General features: G+C 51.8%; 1 protein-coding gene and 1 long non-coding RNA gene across 4 annotated transcripts in view; one reads left to right on the top strand and one right to left on the bottom strand.

Annotated features, from left to right (window-relative positions):
- The window catches only part of JDP2 (Jun dimerization protein 2), a 41,023-nt gene extending 13,572 nt beyond the window's left edge, over nt 1-27,451 (top strand). For all 3 annotated transcript variants that reach the window (XM_037503839.2, XM_037503840.2, XM_037503838.2), the window contains 2 exons: nt 18,027-18,131; nt 23,390-27,451. In XM_037503839.2, coding sequence (XP_037359736.1) covers nt 18,027-18,131; nt 23,390-23,575 — 291 coding nt within the window. In that variant the 3' untranslated portion in view covers nt 23,576-27,451. The remainder of the gene's footprint in view (nt 1-18,026; nt 18,132-23,389) is intronic.
- LOC129145279 (uncharacterized) lies at nt 1,951-19,807 on the bottom strand. The gene is made up of 3 exons (XR_008550585.1): nt 19,651-19,807; nt 12,936-13,037; nt 1,951-2,240 (listed from the first exon to the last, which is right to left on the bottom strand). It is a non-coding gene; the product is annotated as an uncharacterized LOC129145279 (long non-coding RNA).
- Nucleotides 27,452-27,753: the final 302 nt, after the last annotated feature.

Raw genomic sequence — 27,753 nt, 5'->3', positions numbered from 1 at the left:
TTCACCACAAACCTCACTACTCCCTGTTGCCTTCCACCACCCACATTCACACGTCTGTGTCATGAGCCCGCTTTTGAGCTTGTGTCCTAAGTTTAGGTCTCAAGGACCTTTCTTTTCACTTCTACCAGACTGTGCTCAGGGCCTCACACAGGTTGTGTGTTGAATGCCCACTTGTTGGTTTGGACATTAATTAGCTGTATCAGCTTGGCCAGTCGCTTAAATTTTCTGTCCCTTCAGTTCTGTGTCTCTCAATTCTTAACCTTTTAGCCTTGTCCATGTGTCCTATGTTTTTCTGAACTTAACAATTTCAGGCAGAAAAAAAGAGAGCACAAAGAAAATCAGATCAACCATTCCCAAACTTGACTGATATCAGAGCTGCCTGGAAAACTTCTTATAAGCATAGATTTCCAGGCTGCACCCCAGGTCCATGAAATCAGAATCTGAGAAGAGAGGACCTCCCCTTGTGGCACAGCAGTTGAGCACTGGGCTGCGAAGCTGCCTGCAGCCTCTGCAATGCCAGTTCGATCCCCGGCCACCTGCGAGGGTCCCACATGGCACGCAGACCTCTCCTGTGGCTCCCACTGCTCCCCTCAGCAGTGTCTTCGGTCTGTCTACCTGTTCTGTTCCCTGGTCTGGCTCTGGTGAATTCTCTTACCCTCCCATGCTTCTGACTGTACCCAGTGCTTGTATAAATAAATAAATAAATAAATCTTAAAAAAAAAAAAAAAAAGAATCTGAGAAGAGAGTTCCAGGAATCTGTATTTTTAGTAAGCTCAGCGATGACTTGGCTGCGTTTGTGAACCTGATCCTAAACTGTTCATACCCCTCCTCAGGCTCTTCTGATCCTTGTCAGGGAGCATTCCAAGGGTCTCACCTTGAGAAATCAGTGCGTGCATTCCAGTGTGGACTGCCTTTCCAGTGTGGTGCTGTTTCCTGCACAAATTCCACAAGGCGGCTGGATCATGTCCTTGTCGTCTTGAGAGCAGGAGAGACAGCTTAGCTGTTTGTACATTTCACCTGGATCCTGTCCCGCCTCCTCTCGGGACCCTGGAGAACATTTAGAAGAACTGAAGTGTGAATTCAAATCCGTGGACTCTAAGGGGACATTGGAATGTGTGCTCTCTCAGCCACAGGTGGTCTTTCTAGAGTTTGCTCACAAAAAAATAAAAACCCAACAAAAAACCCACCCAAATGCTCTTCCATGTTTAGCCTGAGCATAAAAAGTTGCCCCAAGCCAGCTGATGTGCTGGGTAAATGTTGGCGTAAACTTGCTTGTGTTTTTAGTGATTTAAAATATAAAGGCAGCCCACTGACATTTTTTAACAAGCCTTGCATAATTGGCTTTTAATTTGTGGCTCTTTGGAAGAGCGTTGGCCTCCTTCCCCCTGACTCAGAGGCTTTTTCTGTCTCATCCCAGTTTGGCAGACAGATCCAATCTGATCCACGGAGGCTTGGAGCCGACTCTCCCGACTCATCTTTGAAACTCTGAATTTCCTCTTTAGTTCCGTCACTTTGTTAGCACATATTGAGAAGAAGCTGCTAACTTTTTTTCTTTAATAGTTTAATTCGAGGGAGAGTGAGTGAGAGCTGAAGGCAGCTGAGTGTGTTTAGCACTGGCCCCCTTGGTTTTGCATTGCGTCTTACTTGATACCACGCCCTGAGCATTCACAAGGGTTTTGAAACTCGTATTTAATATCATAGGTTGGTCACACCCACTGTCCTAGCACAGAGTCCCTTAGAGAGGCAGAGGGGCCGTGGCTGCCTCTGGGTGTTCTTAGGGGAAATCTGAGCCCTCTGCAAGTTCAGGGAGCCCTGTGCTCCCTATGTGAGCTCTCTGGCCTCGCCTGGCTGTAGTAATGAGACGAGCTAATGCAGGTAAGGGGTTTCACATGATGCCAGCCACTTAATAAGAGACTTGAGAAACGTGAGCTAGATTGAGATTTGCTGTTCTCAAATGTGTGGACTGTGCTCATTTATTTTTATGATTGACTCAAACACTGGACCCTGTTCCTCAAAATTCCTCTGAGGGTATTTTGCCCCTGCAGGTGTTGAGTGGTCTGAGGTCTGGAGGTGCCCGGTGTCGTGGGAGGAGGGCATCATCCTCGCTTTCCGACCAGAGGGGCTGCTTCGGACTCCTGGGAGAGTTCTGGGCTTGGGTTCAAGCTTCTGGGTGGAAAGTCTAGCTCTGTCGCTCACCTGCTGGACGAGTCAGCGGGCCTTCTGAGCATCACTTTCTTCATCTGTAAAAGAAGGAAACTGAAACTCAGTCTTGAGGTGAAGACGAGGCTGTGGAAAGATGGTCTCAGCTGCATGCACGGGCTGTCAGCTGCCTTCACCAGGGGCTGAGTCCATTTGTAGCGAGACCCCCCCCAAATTCTCACAGCACTGGCCTTTCCAATGTTATGCCTAAAACCTGGGTTTCAGGGAAGCAGGCAGACCTTCCTGTTTCTGGTTGTTTATGCATTTTAGTTACCATCACAGACTGTCAATGAGAAGGCCCTTCAGCCCAGTTTCCCCTAAGCTGCCTTGTGTGACCCCCTTATCTTGTTTCCTGTCGTGTTAAGGTCGTGGCTGGATTCCCATGGACCATCAGTTTTTAGCAACCCTTCAACGTGACCTCTTCTGTCAATGCCACTCATCTTACTTTGTCCTCCCCAGACCCACTGGGCTCAGCATCAGGAAAGGCAAGGCGCCTCTGGCTGAACTCTGGGGCCAGCCAAGTCACTCTCCCCTCTACTGTGTCCAAAAGGCACAACATAAGTGGACTTTAGGGCTGGAGCATGGAGACCAAGAAGGACAGACAGGTGGATTTGGGCAGGCAGGCATAGAACTGACGGGAGTGAGTGCATGGCACTCCTCTGGGTTCAGTGGGCCCTGAGACTACACACTTTCTGCAGCGTGCTGGGGCTCCTCCTAGACTCTCCTTTGCTCTCTGGCTGCAGGGGCCCTGTCAGGCTACCAGGCAAGGGCAGGCAGGTCATGCAGGTTCATGGTGGATTCAGGCAAACGAATAAAGGCATCTTGGGGCCTTAGGTAGATGTGAGACACCTTTGATGCTGAAGCAGGGAACCGGATGCACCCGTGGGCAGGCAGAGAGCCCGGCTGGCAACAGTCGAGCCTCCTAGCGCCCCCTTGTCTATATTTACAGGTATGCGTGCCCGGCTCTCTGGCTTCTTGGCCTGGGTGTCCGAAATTACAGGTGAACATACCCCGCGCTCAAGCTCCCAAGCACCCTCCTGCTACAACACATCACCCTGTGTGGGTAATGCAGCCTGGGAGCGAGCAAGGCCACAGGTGGTGGCTGTAGAGGCTGGCGGTGGGAGGTGAAAAAGAGCCTGACTGCCTCCATTTTCCCTACAGCCCCCCACTTTACTAAGCATAGTGCTTGTGCATGCTCTGGGTGATGGGTTCCCCCATGGTTTGCCTCTATAACCCTTCTCCTGGCCCCCCTCACAAGCACCACCAGTAAAAACCCTTGGCTCTCTAGAAGCATTGTAGCAAAGTGGAACGGTGGTGCTGCAGCCTTCTGGCTCTGGAGTGATTCCTGGACCTTTTCCTACCTTGTAAAAATAGGGGAGATGTACCCATTGAGAGCAGGTAGCCTGCTACACACCGTATGCAAAGGTTAATTCAAAATGGATCAAAGACCTAGTGGAACAGCTAAAGTTATAAAACTCTTAAAAGAAGAAATAACTCTGCATCCTTGTGATCTTAGAGCAGACAATGTTTTCCTAGATATGACACCAAAACCACAAGCAACAAAAAAATAGATAAATTAGGGCCTCCCTGGTGGCACAGGGGTTAAAGATAGTGCTATCAAGCCATTGCCAGCTGCTGCAGCATGAGTTCAATCCCCAGCTGGCCAGGGAGCACCCACATGGCACAGCAGACCTCTCCTGTCTCACCTGCTCCTCTCCTCAGCAGTGTATTTCAGTAGATCTGCCTGTTCTGCTCCCCACTCTGTCTCTGGTGAATCCTCTCACCCCCGCCCCCTGCACCTGGCCTACGTAAATAAATAAAATAAAATCTTTTAAGAAAATGGATAAATTAGACATCGAAATTCAAACCTTATTTGCTTCAAAGGACAGATAGTAACAAACCAACCACAAATGAGAAAAAAAAATTACAAGCTAGAGATCTGATAAGGTAGTTGTATCTATAATATAAATAATTATTATAACTCAGAGTTAAAAAGACAAATAGCCCTATTTAGAAATGGGCAAAATATCTCAATGCACATTATCCAAAGGAGATATACAAATGGCTAATAAGCACACAAAAGGTTGTTCAACACATTCGCTATTAAGGAAATGCAAATCAAAACCATAATGAGAGCTTACTTTATACCCTCTAGGAGAACTATAATATAAAAGACAATAACAAGTGTAAGTGAGGATGTGGAGAAATTGTAGTCCTTATAAGCTGCTGGTGGGAATGTGAAATGGCATAGCGCTTTGGGGAGCAGACCTCACAAGGCTACACACACTTATGCTGTCACCCAGCCATCTCCTCCTAGGTCTGTGTCCAATAGAAAGGAAAACCTGTTGCATGAAAAAAGATATTCCCAATATCTTAACAGTGGACAGAACCCAATGTCTGGTGCATGGGTAAATAAAATGTGTTGTATTCTCACAATAGGATAGCCTTTGCTCATAAAAAGGAACCAAGCACTGGGTGACCCGTGAAAACATGCTGTTCAGTGAAAGAGGCAAAGAACCACATATACATGATCCCATTGACAGGAAATGTCTGGAACAGGCAGATCCATAGAGACAGGACGGAAAATCATTTCCCTGGTGTCGAGGGCTGGCGAGATGGGAGCATGGGAGGGTGACATTTGAGGGTTGTGGGGTTTCTTTTGGAAGTGATGAAAAGGCTGTAAATTGATTATGGTAACAGCTACCACAACTCTAAATATACTAAAAGCTATTGATTGTATACTTGCGGTGGGAGAATTCTCTGCTATATGTGACTTAGATCTCAATAAAGCCTTTTTAAAAATGGGGGAAGAATAATAGTATCTACCTCACAGAAATGTGGGGAGGATTAAAAGGGATAATGACTTCTCAGGGATCATTCATTCATCCAGCATTTATCAGCGTTCCAGAATTGGTATCTATGGTTGTTAAAACCTTCTGGGCCAACAGCAGTTAGAAAAAGCCAGGATCTCGTTCAGGGCATTTTCTCTACTTTCCTGTTATATCCCAAAGCAAAGAGAACAATCTGGCAGGGTTTTGTATGGAACTTGGGAGGCTATGTGATGTAATCCTGACTACTCATTAGGAGGAGAGCATTTACAAAAAATACAGAGTTGGAGCCCGGAGATTCTGATTCATTTGGTCTGTGTAAGGCCCCAGGTTGTAGCCTGGAGCCATTGTCGAAGTCCCTGGTGCAGTATAAACCGGTTGGGGTCTTTGAAGGTGTGGGGACACCTGGGTCCAGGACAGAGGTCATGTGAGTAGTGCACTTTATGGTTTGCAAACTGCTTTTGTGGACATTCTTTCCCTTTGATCTGCTCAACAACCCTAAGACTAGGTGTAATTAGTACCATTAAGTGTTAGTGACCTGAGGCTCAGACATTAATTGACCAGGGTCTCACTTTTTATTTTTTATTATTTTTAAAATACTTGTTTATTGTAGAAGAGCTGAAGTGTAGGCCAGAGGTGTGGGGGATGAGAGGACTCACTAGAGACAGAGTGGGGAGCAGAACAGGTGGATTTGCTAAAATACACTGCTGAGGGCAGCAGCAGGCAAGACGAGAGAAGTCTGCTGCACCGTATGTGGGTTAGCTCCCTGGCCAGCGATTAAACTCAGGCCATTCCTGTGATAGTGCTAAGACTTAACCCCTAGGCCACCAGGGAGGCTCCAGCATCTCATTTTTTTTTTTTAAGATTTATTTATTTATGCATACAGGAACTGGGGTACAGGCCAGAAGTGTGGGGGGTGAGAGGATTCACCAGAGACAGAGTGGGGAACAGAACAGGCAGACTGACTGAAATACACTGCTGAGGGGAGGAGTGGTCTGCCGTGCCATGTGGGTAGCTCCCTGGCCAAGGATTGAACTCGTGCTGCAGAGGCTGCGGATAGCTTCATAGGTTGCATCTTAACCCCTTGCGCCACCATGGAGGCCCTCCAGCGTCTCATTTTTAAAGCATAATTTAAACACTAGCACTAAAAGAGCTCTGCCAAGGTGAAATCTAGTGCCTGGTTAATTTATTTTGCATAGATTTCAGAGCAGAGCCCTTCCTGCTTCTTTAACCAATAAACTCTTGAAAGTGCAAGACAAACAGATAAAACATCTATCTGTGTGTGTCTAATATATATACACTCACCTTTGTAACTACTGATCTGTGTGTGCGAGGAAAACATGAAAGAAATAATTTGGACCCTGATGTAGTCGGAAACTTTCCATTGTCTCCATAACCTGAGTTAAAGGTTTAGCATCAACCACAAGACCTCTCATTGTTCTTGCTGAGTGACTATTCTAAGTATATGAAATTGCGAGGCCCTAAGTTCTGCCTTCATCTCTTTAGTATATTACTTACCCCTTGAACAAGAGACTTCTGCTGCCGAAACAAGTCTGAAACCCACTGGTTTATGTGGGTGCTACTCAAAGTGGGGTCTGCAGGCGCACACTCCTGCCCTCCTGTGACTGTGCAGATGTTTCTCTTCACCAACCTCCTCCCTTAGCAAAGCAGCAGAGGCAGCTCTCCCCGCAAACTGCCTGCCTGTGACTATACAGACTGCCCCTTTGACAAACCTGCCATTTCAGGGGCAGCTCTTTCTGCCTGCTTGTGTCTGTGTAGGCGTCCTATACAACTCTCCTTATTAATATACCTGTTCTTTAAAAAACAAAAAACCACAAAGTGGATTCTGCAGCCTGTGGCACCTCTCCCTGGAGCAGGTTAGAAGTACAGGTTCTTGGGACTGACCCTAAACCTTCTGAAGCCCATTCGGTAGAGGGTGGAGCCCAGCTGTCTGTAGTGGGTCCTTCCGCGGATTCTCTTGCTCTCTGCGTGTTTAGATGACCTGAGGGTCCTTTCCAGTTCCTACTGGCAGTGATTCTCTCTGAGAATGGCTACAAAGGTCTAAAATTTTCCTTCGAATCTATCTCAGGCTTTCTAGAAGGACCGACATACCATCAAGTATTCATTAGCATGTGTGATATCCGAGTCTGTGCAAGCCAGGCAAGGTTGTACTCTGAGTCAGCAAACACCTGAGTCTCTCCAAGCCAGTTATTTCCAGGTCTTGAGATACTCCTGCTGCCAACATTTACACCCTGTGGGACTTCCCAATTAATTAAGCTGCCAAGCTTGTCAATAAGCAGGCTCCTTTATTGTTTTTAAAGGGAGAATCAGATAAACTGTTTTGATGCCAAAAAAACCCACATTTGCTGTTTCTGGCCCTGAGTTCTCTGCAGCTCTGCCTGAAAACTGGGGCAAGGGGGGATGAAGGGAGATGAGTGGGGGTGGGGGAGCTCTTTTCATCCCCCCATCTGCCTGGGTGCCACAAAAACCTTCCCTCCCCTCCCAGCATTGTTATTACGTCTATTTCAGGGCATATGTCACTCCTGGTCGAATCACCTTTCCACCCTCCACCAGCCATCCCTGATTGTGAATCTCTCTGACCATGTGACTGGGGTGGACTTTTATTAATTGGCATTCGGTACCAAAGAAGTAGAGGTGTCTGCTCTGCTGGGAGATTTGTCTGTTATCTGCGCCTTGTGCCTGAAAGAAATTGGCTGAAATCTGTGTTTTAGCGGCACATCCTGCATACAGATTAAACGAAACCGCGTTGGTGGAGAATAATTAAGCCAAGGACCTTGTTTTTCACCTTCATGATGAAAGACAAATGACTTCCAAGGCTTTAATAGGCTGATGCTATTTGAAATGTTCTACTTTGGCCAACTCGGGACTTTCAGAACAGCTCTGGTCATAAATATTCTTTGCAACAACTGCGTTTTCATTTCATTGTAGATAGTGGTTTTTCAGGGGGGGGGCTTGTCTCTGAATTTTTGTCTCCCCCCAACCCCCCAGGTCATCAAGGCGTAGTAGCTGCTTCTTGCTGTTAAAGAATCAATTTCGGCTGTGTCCTTAACTCCTTTTAAGAAGAAACCTGATTTTTTTCCTGCCAGATTTGTTCCTCACCATTTTGGGGGAGCGGGGAATGATTTTGTGGAGGCTACTGTTTCTCTACTTTTCTCATCTCTGTGTTGTTTTTTTTTTTTTTAAAGATTTATGTATGCATACAAGAACTGGGGTGTAGGCCAGAGGTGCGGGGGTTGAGAGGATTCACCAAAGACAGAGTGGGGGGCAGAACAGGCAGATTACTGAAATACATTTCTGAGGGAAGCAGCAGGCGAGGCAGGAGAGGTCTGCTGGGCCATGTAGGTTGCTCCCTGGACGGCTGGGGACCGTGGCTGGCTATAGCTTGATAGCGCTGTCAGGGAGGCCCTTGGCATCTTTGGAAGTGATTGTCAACTGGGCAAGAAAGTAATTGATAGTCGAATAGGAAAGCAGGCTTCACTAAACCATAAATAAGCAGACCTGAAGTAATCATTTGTAGGGTAAATGAATAAATCAGGCTTTTTATGCCACGAGCCTCTGCCTATCACCTGTGGCCTGGATGGTGTTAATGCAGTAGTTGCTTGGGCCTGGGTGTGGGGCACGCAAGCCTGATGGACACCTGGAGTCTAGGTGTGGCCATACATAAGTGTGCACACCTGAGCCTACAGGTCAGGCGTGTAAGGGCGACGTCACTCAACCAGGTGACAGCTACGAGGAGGACAAGTGGCATACCAGAAGAGGTGAGGCCATGCCACAAGAGAACAACAGAGACAGCCCTACCTGGCCTACCTGCTTGCCTCCTGCCCCCCGGCGCCCCTTCTCGTCCTGCGCCTGGTTGCCCCACAGCAGCATATTTCAATGAAAGACCTCTTTTTCCAGTACCTCTTCTAGCAAAGGGATTTCCCGGCAATGATTGTCCCCTGTGCCCTCCCATGTGAGGGTTTCTGCCTGTGCCAAGGTGATTTTTCCTGTCTCCTGAACTCAGTCGCACTTTTGTAGTAATAGTGTTTTTAGGACTGTCCACGAATGGGGGTCACCCCGCCCAGCCAGCCTTTTCAGGCTTTGTTCCAAACACAATGCTGTCTTTTCTTAGCAGTGGAAATGGCTTTTCTCCACTGCCTTCTGAGAGAATGGCTCTTCCCTGTTCTGTTCACATCAACCAGCCCCTTACCACAGCAGCCTATTGTTTCATGGGTTCGCTTAGCACAGGAAAAGGTTTTCACTGAGGACAGGTATATTGGGAGGGCCAAGGTCAGGGAAATGCTGAGATGTGAGGAGACAGAAGTGGGTTCAGAGGGATCCCCCTGTGGGCGCTGACCCCAGCACGGGGCTCTTAGTTCACCCCAGAAAGCAGCGGTGTCCTGATTAGTCCTGCCCCATCTGACCTCAGCACTCACTGTGCTTCTGTGAACTTGAGCTACCTGGCCTGTGGATGCCTGGCATCCTGGATCTCTAGTTCTGGAAGCTCAGGATGGATCCTAGTTTACAGCCCCGCTGCTCCCCACCATTTCCTGCAGATGTCGTGTGCAGGCAGCAATTGCTTATCTACCTGCACCCCCAGCCAGGAGAACTGAGTGAATATTCTTGGCAGGGGGAGCTGTGGTCTCTGCCAGTTCTTATTCAGAGCTTTCACCTGGTTGTTTACTGGGCTGGTTTGATGCTCTGAGTGAGCACAGTAGCCAGTATGTGGGCTGGTTCATGGGTGAATGTGTGAATGTGTTTGATTGTAACCTGCTGTGGGGTGTGTGTGTATGTGTTTGTGTGTGTGTAAAGGGCACCGAACTGGGAGTCAGGAGTCCTGAGTTCTGTCCAGGTTGCCAGCTCTGTGGTTCAGGTCTTCCTCTAGCAAATGTTTATTGTGTGCTACTAATGGCCATAAACTTCAAGGGGCTGAGTCCACAAAAAGTCAACAGCACATGGACTTTGCTCTCATGCAACTCCCAGTTTAGTGGAGGAGATAGAAACTGAGGAGAGAATACAGTACAATGAGGGTCAGGATAAATGCAGGGTTCTGTGGGAGCCCCAAGGGTAACTGGAGGGCATGAGAATCAGGGAGGACTTCCTGTTGGAGGTGATCTCAAGTAGAATGTATAGAAGGAGAGTAACCCAAGGGAACAGCAGTGCCAAAAGCATGACGCCAGAAAAGTGGGAGGTATGTGGAATCTCAGTTGTAGGAACAGAGTTCCTGCATGGAGTAGGGATAGATGGGCGGTAAGACCAGAGGGAGGTGGGCCCAAGTCATAGGAACTTTGCTTGACACATTAAAGAACTTAGGCTTTGTTCTGAGTGTAATGAGAAGCTCCTCACAGATCAGCAACTGCTGTTATATATGCATTGTAGAAAGATCCTTCTGATGACTGAGATGGGGGATGTTTGTGTAGGATTAGGAGGCCTCGAAGGAGGTGGTCCGTCCAGGAGAGAGGGAGAGAGAAAGATTGGGAAAGTGCCTGAACCGTGGGAAGGAACCATTTGGGAGGGTGGAGGTGGACAGGAGAGATGAAATAACCTACTGAATGAGGATAAAGACTTTGAAGGTTGAGAGCCATCTGGCTTGTGCATGCGGTGGGCAGTTGGATGTCTGGGCCTGGAAGGCAAGATTTGGTGGCATTTGAGTACAGGTGGCAGTGGAGGCCATGACCACGATGATCCATAGGTGTTTCCTAAATGGAGTGAGGAAAGCTGCAGAGCAAGGACATGACCCTGAAAGATGGCAGCTTGAAAAGGAGGGACAGAGGTCTGGGAGGAGACAGAGAGGTCAGAGAAGCAGGAGGAGAATAAACAAGGTCAGTGCCTGCATCCTGGGTGTAGAACATTGTAGAAAGAGGGAGTGATGTACAGGTGACACCAGGAGGCCCAGGGTTCCGACCAAGTGGTAGCCTTTGCATTGTTCACTAGGACTCAATTCTGAGCCTTGGTCAGAGCAATTCACTTCCTTGGGCCTTGCCTTCCTCCTCTGGAATCTAGTGATCGGCCTAGATGCCTGCCAGGAACCCCTTCTGACTCTTGGAGTCTGTGAATTGACATTTCTGAAACTCTTAAATGGAGGGAGATGTCCTTCCTGCAGCTTTCCCCTCTTCCTGTCATCAAGCCAGTCAGCACTGCCCCTGAAGTTCAGGTAAATAAAAGCCCAGGGAAGTTAGAACAAGATGGGGCTTTGGGGAGACTGTAGTCAGTCCACCCACCCGGTGGCAGGCAGACTGATAGGATGGAGTCAAATCCCCATTTTTTTCCTAGTTTGACAACCTCTGAAAGACACTGTACCTTACTGAACCTCAGTTTCCTCATTGAGACCCCCAATGCCCACCCTGCGGAAGTGTTTGAAGATTAGTGAGAAGCAGGAGCTATTTTGTTTATGGATGGTGAGGCACAAATAGATGACATGATTGCCCCAAGGTCACAGAGTAGGACATGGAGGTCACTATGACCAAGAGTAGTGACCAGCCCTGCCAGGTCTGTCGCCTTCCAGGGGTCATCACTTAGCAGCCCACGGGCCCCTACAGCCCATAGTTGTGTTTTGTTTGGCTCACACAAGTTTTCTTTCCAAAATAGGATTTGTGGCCGGCATTAAAAATTAGGATATTTTACTTAAAAATTCATATTTTCAGTTAACTCTTGAAAACTTGGAAAATTTGGCAACGCTGTGCCTGCCCTGTGGCTGCCTGGGCTGATTGGGGTGTCCCCTGTGCGAGCCACAGCCCCATCCCTCCCTCCCTCCTGATTCATTGCTGGGTGCCCGTAGGTGACCTGTGTTTGCAAGTCCAGCCTTAGACTGACCATTTGTCTTGAATTTTCTTTTACAGCCCTGCCGACTATTCCCCCCAAATAGTCCAGTGTTTCACAGCTGAGGTCCAGACCTTGGCTTTCTGGAGTGCGAGGGCCTGGCTCGAGAAGATGGGGGAGAGAGGAGGGCACGCCATTTCCATCAGCTCAGCCCCTGGGGGAGATGTTGGTGGGAAGGGCCTGGCCCAGAGGGCTGCAGGGGGCAGCAGGCTCTAGGACCAGGGCCCCTGGGATTTCCTCATTCCTCCTTGTGTGGGTGGGAGGAGGCAGCGGGGAGGGATTGTGTGCCCAGCTCCCCAGCTCAACTGGCCATGGAGGTCTTGCCCCTGGACTACTTTGTTGCTGGGGGAGGGGGAGGGAGAGCGGGCAGGACAGCAGCCCCTGGCTCAGTGCTGCCGTGTTTATGTGGGGGAATGTCTGGTATGTTTGGTATTTGGGTGTTTACTTCCCAGGGTGCTCATGGGTCCCTGGTGTTGAAATGTGGCTCCTCCGTGTGGCACTGGGGTGGGGATGGAGGGGTGGGGAGGCACCCCAGGGGGCTGGGCTTGCTGCTCTCAACCCCTGGGTGAATGATACTCTGCTCATGAGGGCCCTCGTGGCCCGAGGCACCCCACCCTGCTTCCTCCTCTCCCTTTCTAGGGCAGGTTCTGCCTCACAGGAGGCTGGGTGGGCCCTGGGCACCACCCCCCCACCCCCACCCCGCGACTTCCCTGCCTCACCTGGGAAGGCAGGTGGGATGCTGGTGCTTGGGGAGCCCTCCCTGTGTTCCAGGCTCCGTGCTGTGACCGAGCCCTCATCACCCCCTGCAAGGCAAGGACCAGGGCCTTCCTCATGCAAGTAAGGGGCAGAGGTTGAGGGACTTGCCTGAGAACTCACAGCTAATTTGGAGCTGAGCTGCTGGGGCCCCGGGGCCTTCAGACCCAAGCCCACGCGCACAGCCCTGCCCCAGCAGAGCCGGCGGCTCCCTGCCCACATGCCAGCTTGCAGAAGCCATGACGCTTCTCAGTTCTTTGCCTTGCGTTTGTGCCTGGCATTGGTTTTGTCGTTCCCCCCCCCCCCCCCCCCCCGTCTACTTCTCGTCTCCCTTACTGATCTCTTCTGTATTACTTCACCCTTGGGAGAGTGTCTGTATTTCCACCGCCCTGGGTTAAAAAGTGTCATTGCTCTTCCTCTTCTCGCTCCTCGTGGGTCCTGCAAGATAGAGTTTTGAAAATGCTTGTGAAAAGTCAGAATTCAAAATCACACCCGGGCTTCCCTCGCCGCACGCAGCCACGCTCGGCCTGCAGACGGGGGCGCCGTGCTGGGGGGCGAGGCCAGAAAGCAGCTGCCCGGGCCCCAGCTCTACCCGTAGCTTTGCCGCCGCACATTGTTGTGCTAGAAATCGTTTTTTAGAAATCAGAAAGCACAGAACGGCCATTGACCTCAGCGTCGGAAATTTCTGCTGCTGCTTTACAGACTGGTCACTAGGAAGTAGCTGAGAAGGGGGTCTGTTACCATGTGGGGGGGTACACAGAGCACCCCACTTCCGACAGCAGGAAGTGCTTGGCCGCGGGCCTGAGAGGCCTGGGTTGGAAGCTGTCACTGAGCTTCCAGGCAGCCTTGATATTTTCAGTTTCCTCATCTGGAAAGTGGGGGTAGCGGGACTGTCCTGGGAGGTCTACTGACACCGCTCAGCCTGGGGGGCTCCTAAGCCAGGGCATTTGATGCCACCGAGGCTCTGCCACGTGCCCAGTTGTTCTGGATGTGTCGCCCCTGGGTAGCGCTTCTCTGCTGGGTCACTGGGGGGCCAGTCTCTGCTCCTCCATTATCGCCTGGCATCAGTCAAAAAGGCCAGCACCCAGGGGTCCTGGGCATCTCTCACTGAAGGGAGCAAAAACCTCTCGGACTCCCTCCAGGGTGTTCAGGTCAGACTCAGGGTCTCCACCACGGACCCAAGGACAGGGCGCACAGGCCTCTCCAGGGGCCAATCAGGAGGACCAAGGCTGTTTCTGTCTCGGTGCATCCACTGTCCACTGCCTGCCCCGTCAGCCTCTGTCCCTTTGTGCCGCTTTCTCTGCCTCTTTCTCCTTGTCTCTCCCACCTGCCTTTGTCTCTCTGTGTTTCTGTCTCCATCTGTGTTTGCTTCTCTCGGTCTCAAGTCCTCTCTCTAACTCTCTTCCTCCCCCTCCCTCCCTCCCTCCCTCCCTCCCCCATCTCTGGACCAAGGTGCGGCAGGCATGATGCAGGATTCATGGGGTGCCAGCCCTGCCTTTGCATGAGCTGAGAGAGTGAATGTTTCCTCAGGTGTCTGCCCTGGACCACTGGCTTCAGTCACCCTGGGCCGGGCCCTGATTTTTGCTCTATTACCTTTTCCTCTGCTCTGTCTCTCTGACTCCCTCTTGGAGCTGAGGGCCTGTTTCTCTCTTGCTGCCTCGTCTCTGATGTCTGTTCAGCTTCACGCTGATCCTTCTTCTCTGGGCGCATGGCTGCCAGGTCCTGCCTGCACCTCTCCCTCCACTCCACTCCCCCCTCCACATCCCCTCCACCCCCCCACCCCCCTTCAGCAGTACAATTTCAGATTTCCAGGAGGTCACTACAGCCCGGCGCAGGTCAGCCATTCACACCTTGTGCAGTCAGTGCTGGCCCAGGGCAGGGGTTCCCCAGATGCACGCAGGGGCTTGAGAACAGGCTTTCTGAGGAGGGACCTCTCAACATGAGGTCCGTTTGGTGGTGGGTCCCCAGGGCTGTTCCTCTGATGGGAAGGATGGCACAGGGCAGACTCACTGCCAGAACACAGCCAGCATTGCCCTCGGCCTTCCTGGGGGACTGGGGAAAACAGAGCCAGAACTAAGTTTGAGAACAGGAGAAGGCTGGCTTCCTGGCAGCCCCAGCCCGCCTCTCTGAGTCTTTAGATGTATTAAGTGTCAAGCTGCTGCCTCCTCCAATATGTGATTCTTCCAGCTAAATCTGCAGAAAAAATGATCAGCTCCCATTTTGGGGTTCTGGTTTTCGCTGTCTGAGGCGTGTGTGGTGAAAACCCGCTTTGCTGCCTCTTACCCACTGTGGTCAGAGGCTTTAAAGAGTCTGGGAGCACGGGGTGGGGGGCAGCAGCCTTGACTAGGGAGATAAAAGCAAGTCTCTGGGAGACATGGGAGGAGTCTCCTGTCCATCCTGGAGTCGGGGGAGGAGCAGAGTGTAGACCACACAGGCCTTGGCAGAAGGAGTCACAGCTGGCCTGTGAGATCACGTGAAGAAGGCTGAGGGATACTGCTCAGCTCCTGTCTTCTTACTTTTCTTTTCTTTTTTTTTTTTAAGATTTATTTATGTAATCATACAAGAACTGGGGCACAGGCCAGATGTGTGGGGGGTGAGAGGATCCACCAGAGACAGAGTGGGGAACAGAACAGGCAGAATGATGAAATACACTGCTGAGGGGAGCAGCGGGCAAGACAGGAGAGGTCTGCTGCGCCATGTGAGTAGCTCCCTGGCCGGGGATCGAACTCGTGCTGCAGAGGCTGACAGCTTCATAGATTAACCCCTTGCGCCACCAGGGAGGCCCCTCCTGTCTTTCCAACAAAACCTCAGCAGCTGTTTTCTGCATCTCCTCCAGGAGGCTCTTAAAAGCAGGAAGATTTGGGGGTGATGTGGCAGTTGCAGTGGGGAAGGTGTGGTGATGGGATGGTGGGGTCATTTCTTGCTTACTGGGAGATGGGAGCTGAGGCAGGCACCTGTGCAGGAAAGGGCTGGGGTGGACTGGAAATTGGTGGGGGCTGGGGTGCAGGGCTTTAAGTTTAAGTGCCCACAGCTGGATTCTTTCAGGGCCTGCTTAGAATGCATGTGGCCCTGCCATAGCCACCGGGGGCCTGTGCCCCAAATCCAAACTGTGCCTTCAGCTTGTGCACTTCTGGGGAAGGTAGGACCCCGTTCCCAAGCTTTGCTGACTTTCTGCAGACAGACAGGAGGCCGTTCTTGGCAGAAAAGACTCCTGATGCAGGCTGGGGGAAAGGCTATGCAGGTGGAAATAGAGGCAGTACTTGACTTTTAGAATTATAGAGTCCAAGTCTGTGGCATCTTTTTTTCCAGAATCCTTTGTTCTGTTCATTCTTTTGACTAACATTTGCTGAGCCTCTACAAAGTGCCATGCTCTATGCCCTACAGCCTAAGAGGCACTTACATAAACACAATTGCAGTGGGAATTGATAGTTCGCACTGTGCTGTAGTAGCACAGAAAAAAACCAGTTAATTTTAGCTGAGACATTAAAGGAGCCTTCCTGGAGGAGGTGACTTTTTACACTTGAAGGTTGAATAAGAATTTAGCAGGTGGTACAGGAAGTCATCTCAGGAGGGCCTGACTGGAAGACAGGTGAGATGCTGAATTTGAAGAGGGGACTGATGTAGCTGGCAAGGGTGGGTAGAGCAGCTGCTGTCCAGTTCAGCCTGGCTCAGTTGTTATTGGGTCTCTGTGCATCTGCAGCTACAGCAGCTCCCATGTGCTTCCCACTCCCCCTTTGTGTTGGATGAGGCCCTGTGCAGAGGTGGAGGTCAGGAGCTGGGTCTTAGAGGACAGAGGTTTGTCTCCTGGGAAACAGCAGTTCTGCAGAGCCCCAGAGTTGCTCTGGGGGAGGCGCCAGAGGCCCTGTGAGCTGGCAGTGCCCAGGTTGCACACATCACCTTGGCAGTTTGTGGGCAAACCCTCTTGGCTGAGGGGAGATTGCACTGCCAGCCACTTCCTCCAGTTCCTTCCCTCTGCCTGTCGTCACAGATACTCCGTCCTTGTTGGGGGTGAAGTTGAGGTTGGGCGGAATCAATTTTGCCCAGGTTTCTATTTTCCCAGTTGCAGGTCAGCCAGAGGAGCTGTCACTTCTGGTTCTGTTTCAAAGGAGGCCAAGGGGCTGGGAGGTGCTTGGGTGCGGCAGTGTTGACAAGGCACCTCTCCAACCAGTCAGCCAGCCTCCCAGACGGGGTGGGAGTGGGTCAGGGAGAAGCTCAGTGCAGACCTACAGGGCCTGTGCTGGTGGCCATGGCTGCAGGTCTGTGGCCCAGGCCCTCCACCCTCAGCCCCTAGAGCATGCTGGGAGTGCATGGAGAAAGGCTGTTTATTTTCCTGGCCCGAAGCCTTTGAGCTGAGACCTTGTTCCAGGTCTCGGGCAGCCAGAATCACCCTTACTGGCTCGAGAAGTGAGAGAGTTGGCAAGTCCAGGGCAATCCAACAACTTTTCTAGTGGCCTCTGACTCTAGGCTGTCCCCAGCCCAGCTGGTCCTGTGTGTCCTTCCGATTCTCCTGGCAGGTAATGGGCAGCAGGAGGCACCAGATCAAAGTGATCCCAGTGGACTGGGGCTGTGTGGGCCAGAGGTCAAGAGCAGGAAGTTTGAAGCAGAGAAATCTGAGTTGGAATCCTGGCTGGGTCATTTCCTAATAGTGTGGCCTTGGGCAGGTTGACTGATGAGCCTCAGTCTCACCATCTGGAACACGGGACAGTGTTGGCGCAATAACTGCAATTTTGATCAATCGTCAGTGTCAGGGTGCAGCGAGTTTCTGCCTTTCCATTTCATGGGCCCTATTTATGTGTGGTAAATTTACTAATGTGTCCTAGGGGAGAAGCCAGGAGGCTCCTCTGCTTGTGTCCCAGGCAGAGCACTTGAGGGGGCCCCTGGGATCCTGAGCTACAGGTGGGTCTCTTGAGGGCAAAACACATAGAGGCAGGGAAAGGACTAAAGGCAGGTCAGGAGGCTGGGGAGTCAGGTTAGTAGCCCTGGGAGATGGAGCCTGGGAAGGAGCCAGAGGGAGGGTGTGGGCACCTCAGGGAGGTGAAAGTGGGTGGGGGCAGAATGTGAACTCTGTGTCTGTGCCCAAGGCACTTTTAAAGGAAGTGCCTGGGATCTGCTGGCCTGGAAAATACTGGTCAGAGGGCTTGGGCTGGGCAGGAGAACAGAACGTCATCACTCCTGGAGCGTGCCACCTCCGTGTCAATAGACACTCCAGGCTCCTGCCTCCCGGGACACTCTCTCCACCCAGGGATGCCCAGCTGCTAGGGAGGGCCCCAGGGCTGGCTGGGGATGTGCCATCACCAAGCCCGGAGGCTGGCGGACATGGACAGGGAACGGACCAGCTGGTTCCTTGCTGAGAGGAGGGTGTGTCAGGAGGGAAGCTGTGCCCCAAGCCTGCCTCAGTGTCTAATCAGCGGCTCTTTGCTCTCGCAGCTAGACGAGGAAGAAGAGCGAAGGAAAAGACGCCGGGAGAAGAACAAAGTGGCGGCGGCCCGATGTCGGAACAAGAAGAAAGAGCGGACGGAGTTTCTGCAGCGGGTGAGCGGTCGGGGCCGCTGGCCAGGGCAGGGCCTGCTTTGGTCTCTGGGGTGGGCTCTGGCTCTTGCGGAGCAGATGTCACCAAAGGCCACAGAGTTGATGCCCCCGCCGCCCAAGCGGCCCAGACCCCTCTGCTCTTCCCTGCCTCCATAATGCCCCCTCCTGAAGCAAGACAGCCCAGGGCAGCCTGCAGCCAGTGCTGCTCGCCCGGATCAGAGAAGGTACAGCCAAATTCCCTTGAGGGTTAGACCCCTGGTGCTGATTGTCCCAGATGACCCAGGACTGGGGCTACCTATTTGGTACCAAAGCTGTCCAAGGTGGGTGCTAATGAAGCTGATGGTGACGCCAAGCACGTGGGGAGTGGACGCAGCACACCTCGACAGAGAAAAGCTCCCTCTTAGCTGCAGCAGGCTCTGCCAGGCCTGCATCCCAGCCAGCCAGCCCCTCAGCCCCCTGCCGATGACCCCAGGGCTCTGGTGCTGCCGCTGGAAGCAGAGATCAGTTCTGCGTGCAAAAGCCAGCAGAAGGTGCCTTTTCTCCTGGCCTTCAGAACAGGTCCCTGCCTTTTCACAGGGGGATGTACCAGGCAGGCCTGAGTCCAGTCTCGTAGGCCTTCCCTGCTTCTCGAAAAATAATAGATGGCAGTGAAGGAACATGAGCACAAAGCCAATTAGTCATGTCAGAAAGCTCCTTCCTACCCGCCCCCAATCTTGTTCATTACTAAATAATAACAGTAACCATACGTAATAATACATAATAATAATAATGTAACAGGTCAGGCCCTGTTCTAGCAGGTGGTAACCAATAGTTGCTAACATTTGTAAAGTTGGGCACTGTGCTAAGGGTTGTGTGTATTGTGCATTATCTCATTTTATTGGCATAGTAACTGAAGCGGGGAGATGCCTTTCATTATTCTTTCTGCAGATAGGGGGACACTAGGCATGTTGAGGTTAAGTAATTTGCCCAGATCCCTCAGCAACTAAGTGGTAAAACTGAGATGTGAGCCTGAGGTTAACTTCAAAGTGCTTGTTCTCAATACTCTGCTATACTAGTTCTCATTCATTTACTCCTTCTTCCTCTGTTTGTTCATTCATTCTCTTGCTCATCTGTTGAGTTGTTGACAAGTATCTTTAAGCCTGTACTGAACACCCAGATCTGAGCTAGGTAGACGGAGAGACGCACAGGAAGGAGGGCCGTGGTGCCTCCCATGGGAGCTGCAGCGATGAGGCTGGGATGGCTTGAATGTCTCTGACACTGGGGGGTCTGGGGGCCTCTCCTCATGCTTGGAACAAGCTGAATGCCACCGTGAGGTCACAGATGGGGGCAGCCTGGGGCTTTGAGTATACCACCGACTATGAACCTCAAGGGCAAGGGAATGGCCGCTATGGGGGTAGCTAGACTTCTAGAGCTGGGGGCCTCCTAGAAGAAATGGTGGCCCAACATTGGGCTGGAAGTTTTCAAGAAGTTTCTAAGACACAGGTGTCACGTAGGCCTTTCAGATGGATGGAGTGTCACATACCTCATTTCCAGCCTGAATGCCTGTCGTGGGCAGAGCTGGGCGAGGCATAGCCAGGAACAGAGAAGTCTCACATCAGATCCCTGCCGTCCAGTTAGCAGGCAGGAGGTGCCAGTGCCGCATGAGCACAGGAAAGGCTAGAGCCAGATGAATGAATGGCGCTAGCTGCTCCTCGCCGTCCAGTAATACCTACTGAGTGCTGCACCTGTCAGTGTCTCCTTTGATCTTACAATGTTCCTGTGAGATCAACATAGGTTATCCCCATTTCGGACATTGACCTGGAGCTGGGGGAGGTGGAGCAGATGCATTCATCCCTTTGCTGGTCCCTCTGTCCTCCAGCAGGTGCTCAGGGAGTGCCAGCGGGATGGGCCAGCGCGGAAGGCGGGAAGCGAGGAGTGGTAACGTGTGCTCGGTGCTCTGTTGGGCAAGCCCTGCGAGCTGTGAGAACATACAGAGGGGCCCCGTCCTGGGCTGCGCTGAGGCAACACTGCCTGTTGAGACATCACAGAGGAGTGGGAGCCAAGAAGATGAAGGCCCGGGGTGGAGGGGCTTACCAGGAACAGGCGAACAGAGGCCAGAGCAGTTTAAGGATGGGATTAATGTGGACGTGAATGCGTTAGTGACCCTCCGTGCTGGGTTGTCTGGGCGAGCCCAGTCGGTGCCTGGCGTCCTGGCCTAGCACCTTCCTTTACTCTCACAAGAGTCCTGTTACAGTGACGTGGTCCTGGAGCGCCATGAAGGGTTTCAGGAGAGAAGCACAGCTTTAAAAGATGCCTCAGACGCCAGGCTGGGGCATGGATTGGGGTAGGGGACATGAATTGGGGGGCCCAGAACAGAGCAGGACGAGTGGTTGTATGGCTGTTATGTGTCCTGGTGGGAGAAGAAGGCATCTGTGAGGACGAGGAGGCGTGGGTGGCCTTGGGCCTAGAGGGAGGTGTGGGCAGGTCTGTCCAGGCCCAGCCGGGTCCCTCATGCTCTTCCTCCCCTCTGGCCTTGGAGGCAGAAGTCAGTGTGAGTTTTCTGGCACAAGTGCAGGTGGCTGTGTTGTCTGCAGACCTGGAGGATTCTTTCATAATTTAGGTTTTTTTTTTTTTTTTTTTTTTTTTTAATGAAGTCATTCTGAGTAGTGTTGAGGCTTTTAAAAAAAAAAATGTTTATTTTTTATTTATGCAATAGCTGGGGTACAGGCCAGAGGCACGGGAGGGTGAGAGGACTCACCAGAGACAGAGCGGGGAGCAGAACAGACAGACCAAAAGCACTGCTGAGGGGAGCAGCGGGCGCAACAGGAGAGGTCTGCCGTGCCATGTGGGATTCTCGCGGGTGGGCCGGAATCAAACCTGCGCTGCAGAGGCTGCGGACAGCTTCCCAGTGCGGCGCTCAACCTGCTGCACCACTGGGGAGGCCCCCATAATTTAGTTTTTAATAAGTAAAATATTTACAAGGCTCAGCGGTGCAAAGGCACAAGGGTGGGGGCACTCAACATGAATTCGTTTCAAGGTCAAGTGCTGCCTGTCCTGCCCCCAATGTCCGGTTTTGACTTCCACGCACTGTGTCTGCACCCCACCTCCTTCCTTCCCCTCCCTCCCTCTTCCCAGCCTTCAGCTGCTCCCTCAAGCAGGGGGCAGCGCCTCCCTCTCTCCATTCTCCAGATCCAGGCAGCCACCACGTCCTCTCTAGAAAGGCCACGTCCCCTTCTCCTTACTCTCTTGCTCGGAGATTAAAGTAAGGAGTCTTTAAGCCTCCCTAATGCTTCGGTTTACAAAATGCTTTTCCCACAGGAGTTCACTTAACCCCACAATCATCATCTTTCTGCAGATGAGATAAGTGAGCGGGAGAAGTTAAACTTGCTCTGGCCTCCAGTTGCAAGCCCTAGAGCACTTCCCGGTCTGGCTCTAAACGCTCCTTCCCAGCTTCGGACCTGAGACATCCACATCCGGAATGGAGGTTTTTCACCTCCTGGGCATGTCCCCCGCTTTCCTGCCTCTGTGTCCTTACTCACGCGGGCTCCCTGCTTTGACATCGCCCCCACTCCACCCCTGACCTCCTTTACCTGGCCAGGATCAACCCATCTTTCCAATCCAAGGTCAAGCCTGGCCTTCTGGTTTCTTGGAGGCCTTTAAGACCGTGGGTGACTGCGGGCACAGAGCAAACGTGCCCTGCTGTGCAGGTCCCTCTTCCTGTCCTCCCCTCATCGTGCTGGCTGCCTAGAGCTGAGTGGGGAACTTGTGGGGCTCAGTCTCCTGAGCAGCCATTGTCCATGGCAGGCCCACAGCAAATATTCACAGATGTGTGGATTGAACTGAGACTCCTAGAGGCAGAGGCTTTAAGAGGATTTAAAGATGGAGTTGAAAGCTTTGGGGTGGGGTGGGGTGAGGGGCATTGGGGGGTCAGGGGTTGTTCAGATGCTCAAAAAGTTCCCAGGCTGCCAGCTCTCAGCAAGCAGCTAGGACTGGCACCTACCTGCTCCAGGCAGGGGTCACAGCTCACAGTTTCACACGGGGTCTCCTCTGCCCTCAGAGGTGGACTTCTGTCAGGTTTCCACAACAGTGGGCCAGGCCTGCCTTCCTGTCAGGCCTCGTCCTGTTGAACTAAAAGCCACCATAACTAGTTTCTTAATGTTTTCTTCCCTCGAGCTCTTTTTTTCCTTTTATGAGACTGTCCTCCCTCGATGTCTGGACAGGACTGCAGGTCTCAGCAGCTCTGGTCCCCGGTGCTCCTGCTGCTACCTCGGGGTCCAGCCTGGAATGTGTGTGGGCCCCGCTGCCAGCAACCACAGCCAGAAATGTCTCCAGCCCTCGTCAGTGTCTGTTGGGAAGCAAAACTGCTCCTAGTTCAGAACCACTGGTCTAAATGCCGGACATCGAACTAACTCCAGATCCCAACGTGGTTATAAGTTTTTAAAAACAGTCCGAGAAAAGTCATTCAGACGCTTTTCTATTTTGCTGTTTTGACCCCTGGGTGTTGAATGAGTGTGCCCATCCCTGCCGTCTGCGGGGACATGTAACCCCCTGGGGATCCCGTCAGCAACTCTCCTTCCTTCTTCCCTGGAGCCTCTCCAGCCAGGCTGCAGGTTCCTTGGGAATCTCACCTGAGGGCTGTTTGGAATCTTGTTTTGGATCCAGAAGGATAACTGTTGTTTCCCTCCTAATGGGCGAGCTTCTGGGTGACAAGGGGGTATGGAAGAGGCTGTTTAAATAATTATAGACTGATGATAATCAGGAAGCATGTGTTTTAGGAGGAATTACATGCCCACACTGAAAATGTTGTTCTCACAGGCCAGAATGTCCAGTCCAGGCATTTATCACACATCACAGCACTTTGCCCTTGTACTGCCATCCCTGGGCCTCCCCTCTCCCCACTGTGGACCCTCCAAGAACCTGGACTCCATCTTCTCCCACCCTTTGTTTCTTGTGCAAAGGCCCTGAGGCAGAGGAATGTGGCATATTTGAGCAATGGCAAGAGAAGCCACTGTGGATGGAGTGGATTGATGGAGAAGAGAGGGAGGCGGGACAGGAGCCAGGTTGGCCTCAGGATGTAACCTGGGTTCAGCCCTCCGGAAGACATAGGCTCGTGTGACCTCCTCTAGAAAGTCGGGTCTCTGGGGGACTCAGCAGATTCCTCAGTGGGAACCTCACCGATGCCAGCCTGGAGAGCCCTGCCCCCCCCCCCCCACCAGAGGCAGACCCCCTCCTAGAGCTGTCCCCAGTGAGAGCTTACAATCCCGCCTCTGTGTTTGTGACAGGAATCTGAGCGGCTGGAACTCATGAACGCGGAGCTGAAGACCCAGATCGAGGAGCTGAAGCAGGAGCGGCAGCAGCTCATCCTGATGCTGAACCGCCACCGCCCCACCTGCATCGTCCGGACCGACAGCGTCAAGACCCCGGAGTCAGAAGGCAACCCGCTGCTGGAGCAGCTGGAGAAGAAGTGACCAGGGACTGGGAGGAGGCGCAGGAGGAGGAGGAGGAGGGGTCCCCGAGGGCCTTTCCTTGGTGCATGGAAAAACTTTCCCACGAGGCTCAGCATGGCCAGCTCCTGCTGGGCATTTTGTGAAACTCTTATCAGCCACACGAGGAGAGCGGGCTGAGGAAACCCAGAAGGACCCAGCGCTGAGACCAAAGTAGACCCATGGGAGGGGCCGTCCTGCCTGGGGCCCAGCTTGAAGGAGGCGGGACAGAGGCACCAGGCCAGCGGGATCCCCATCCCCGGCCAGGCAGCCTCCCCTCCAGGGCGTCCACCCAAGGGACCTCCGAGCAGCCAGGAAAAGCCATGAGCTGCAACCAAAATGTGGCTGAGGATGGACCTCAAAGTGAAACTGCCATCTGCCTGTGCCGGCCCTGACCCTGACCCTGTCGGAGGCCGGAGGGGGCACGGTGTGGGGTCCCCCTGCACCCCTCCGCCCAGCCACCTCGGTCCAGCGCGGCCCTGCCGGGAGCGGCAGCCGGGGCGCACCCTCGCCGGCCCTGCTGGAGTTTGCTGCGGGCACGAGGCGCGGGCGCCCTTCCAAAGCACACACTCACTGAATGTTTACAGACTGGCTGTCCTGGCAGGGCTTTCAACTGCACATGTTTTTTATACTTTCTTTTTTTTTTTTTTTTTAATATTTTTTACAAAAAAAAAGATTTTATACAAGCAATATATATATGGATTTCTATAATCACTCGATGTGATACAGTATAAATATGCTATGGTTTGTTTGTTACGAACAGATATTCAGCAGATATCGCCGTTGTGTGTAACTCCTAAGTACTGTAGTCTCCGGGTGTGGGGTGGCCGGGGCGGGGGTGGGGTGCATTTCCATCCTGGTAAACCCTTCATAGTACTCAGTCCTGTATCGCTCAGTAAATGTTACTCTTACTTACTCAGCTGCCTCTTGTGGTGTCTGCCAGGGAGTGGGGTGCTGGGCATGCGCACTGGGCCTCTGGGGGGCCGTGTTGGAGAATGTTTGGAACAGCTGCTGTAGGCCCTCGGCCCATGCTCATGGAGCTTCCACTCACGAGCTGTATTCTGTGCTTGCTCCTCCTACACGGTCCTTTCCAGGGAGCAGCAATTGTCCCCAATTCACAGATGAGGAATTACAGGCCCAGGAAGATTAAACTTGCAATGATTGGCTGAAGGTTTTTTTGGGTGATGAACATGTATAGTCTCATTTACTTCTCCGAACAGCGTACAATAGGCATCATTCTCCCCATTTTACAACTTCACTGAGGCTCAGAGAGGGTAACCCACTTATCCAAGGCCACCCAGCGAGTGAGGCCAAAGCTGGTATTTGAACTCTGCCTCTGAAGCCCGGTGACTCTCCACCTGTTGCCTGCTGACTTGATTGTTCCTGTGATTGAGTGTCTCACCTCCTGGACATAGGAAGCCTGTGAGGCCACATGTATAGTTTCTGGAAGGACTGGAGAGCGTTCGAGGCAGATCACGGAGAGAACAAGCAGTGCAGGTAAATGTGTCCCTGCCCAGGAGAGTCAGCCACACCCTCGCTTCCACCACCCTGCCCCTGCCCTGGAGACAGCCTCAGCTCCTGATGGCCTTCACTTGGCCGGCCATTCGTTATCGTGCATGTTGTCTCGTTTGATTAAAGCCTTACGCAGCAGGTAGGACAAGGGGTTTAGCTCCGTCGTGTAGTTGTGAAAACAGAAGCTTACAAAGGTTGAAGTTCACCCAACTAAAAAGAGGCCAAACTGATTGCTGAACCGCCTCTTCTACCTTCTGGCCGCGGCTAGATAACTAGGTGTTGATGATGAGTCTTCATGCCAAGGACGGTGGTCACCTTGGGCTGCCTCCCAAAGCACGCACAACGGCTTCTGAGATGGACATGAATCCAAAACAGGTCCCTCATATACGTTTGGCCCCTTTCCTACCCCCCACCCAACACGCCCGGTGTGGCAGCCTCAGCCTGGCCTTGCAAGCAGGGCCTGGTCTGCTCACTGTCAGCTGTGGCAGCACATAGCAAACCCTCGGGCTGTCCTTTTCCATTTGTGAGAAAAAGGAAGACGCAGACTTGCCAGGACCTCCCAAGTGACCCTTTTGGACACTCCTGCAGGAGCCCCACTGGATTCTGGTCCCGTGGCTCATGCCACAAGCTGGTACCTCAGAGTGGAGCCCTCCTCAGCCTCCGTGGTGGGTGGGCTATCTCCCACATCGGTATCCTGTGCGTCTCCTCCTCACCAGGACCCGCTCCCTCCTGAGCAGCCGGAAGTCACCCTCCAAGCCTAAGGCTTGTGTGTTTCTCTGTGCCTGGCACTTGAGGTGCGTCTCTGTGGTCAGTCCCCACACCCTTGCTTGGGAAGTGGGTGATACCACCCCTGTTCAGATGAGGCTCGGAGAGGATAGAGTCTCACCTCCCCCTCTTGCCCTCACCTACCAGGGCATAGTCCTGTGGCCAACTCCAGGGGCACAGCTCTGGTGCTGAGAGTAAGTGCTCGCTGGTGGGGGTATGGCATCAGTAGTCAGGAGAATTCTGCAGGGGACCTGGAGAGATGGAGAATTCTCCATCTCCATCTGAGAATTCTCAACTCTCAGATGCTCATCCAAGCATGCGTGCGGATGTCACACTCGAAAGGCAACAGTTTCCAGATGCAGTCTAGTGAGGAGCCAGGGGCCGCACCTGTCTTATCTGGAAAGCGGGAGCAGCAATAGCCGCATCTTCCTTATGGGGTTATTGTCAGAGTCAGGTGAGGAATTCGTGTCAAGTGTGTTGTGAAATACAGAGCACCGTGAAGAGTAATTATCTTGCCCTTTGTGAGCAGGCACAGTTGCTATTTACCGCATAGTACAAATTATTTGAATGGCTTTTAGTCTAAAGGCTTTGTGTTCTGGCCCTGCATCCAGGCTCCTTGGTGGTGAATGAATATCTGGGTTCATTTGGCTCCTGACTGCCCACCACTGCCCGGGTTGGGGTCAGCATTCCCTTCCTGGGCTTCACTACACACTCCTGTGCCACCTCTGCCCATTGCTATGAGAATCCACTGTGGAACCCAAGAGGATGAGACCCATTAGCTGTCAGATGGGCAGGAAGTAGTATGTGTTGGTCAGGATACGGATTAGAGGGAAAGTGGGAAATTGGTGTGACTACTGTGTAAAGCAATTTGGCAATAACCGGTCACGCGAAAGCTAAACACATCCTTTGACCTAGCAATTTCCCTCCTAAGTATATACCTTGGAGGAACTCTAGCATCGACGCACAAGGGAAAGTGCAAGAATGCTCACTGAGGCTTTGTAATAAGAGAAATTGCAAACAACCTCAATGCTTCTGAACAGAAGAGCAGATAAGCGAATTGTGTTTTCATAAAATTGAATATTATTCAGCAGTTAAAAAGAAAGAAGCAGAGCTACAGGTAGCAATGTGGATCTATCTCAGCAACATGTTGAACTGGAGGGTGGGGGAGCAGAAGGGCACTTGGAGTATGCCATTTATGTAATCTTTCTAAACATGTAAATTGATATTTTATGGTACACACAGATCTGGATAACAGAGTTATAAAAGCATGCACAAAAAGATTATACTTTCAGGGATCATTTCTATCATTTAAAAGCATGTATAGGAATGCTATAAATACCAAAATCAGGAATAGGAACTGTTCCTGTGGGTATAGAGGAAGGGGGTGGGAGTTGGTATCTGTATAGATAAGAAAAACAATGGTTTTGATGGCAAATGTAACATTTAATTTATTTTTTTAAATCCTGATCAAATGTAGAATAATGTTAGAATTTGTCAGAGGTGGGTGATGTGCACACAGATGTGGGATATTCTTTCCACACTTCTCTGTACGCTTGGTGTATTTCATAATAAAAGAGAACAAGCCACAAAACAAATAGAAGGGTTTGTTTTTCCATTCCGTCCTTAGCAAACTCAGGAAATAAAAACAAAATCTGAAATTACAATGGCGTTGCAGCATTTGCTCTTTGAATTTATGCAAATTTAATTATATGCCTGGAGGGAGAGAGAGACATTCAAAGGGTGTGATTTGTCTCGCTGGCCCTTCCAGTTAGTAAGCTTGTGCCTGGGGTGAGGGTGCCTGGGGTGTGGGTGCCCCCGGGGTGAGGTGCCTGGAGGTGAGGGCACCTTGGGGAGTGTTAGCTTCTCCATCAGTGGAGCTTGATCCC

This window comes from Talpa occidentalis, unplaced genomic scaffold, assembly GCF_014898055.3.
Source record: "Talpa occidentalis isolate TD23 unplaced genomic scaffold, MPIMG_talOcc4v2.1 talOcc4.11, whole genome shotgun sequence".
Lineage (NCBI taxonomy): Eukaryota > Metazoa > Chordata > Mammalia > Eulipotyphla > Talpidae > Talpa > Talpa occidentalis.
Note: the sequence above shows the minus strand (reverse complement) of the source record. Positions and strands in the feature narration are given on the sequence as shown.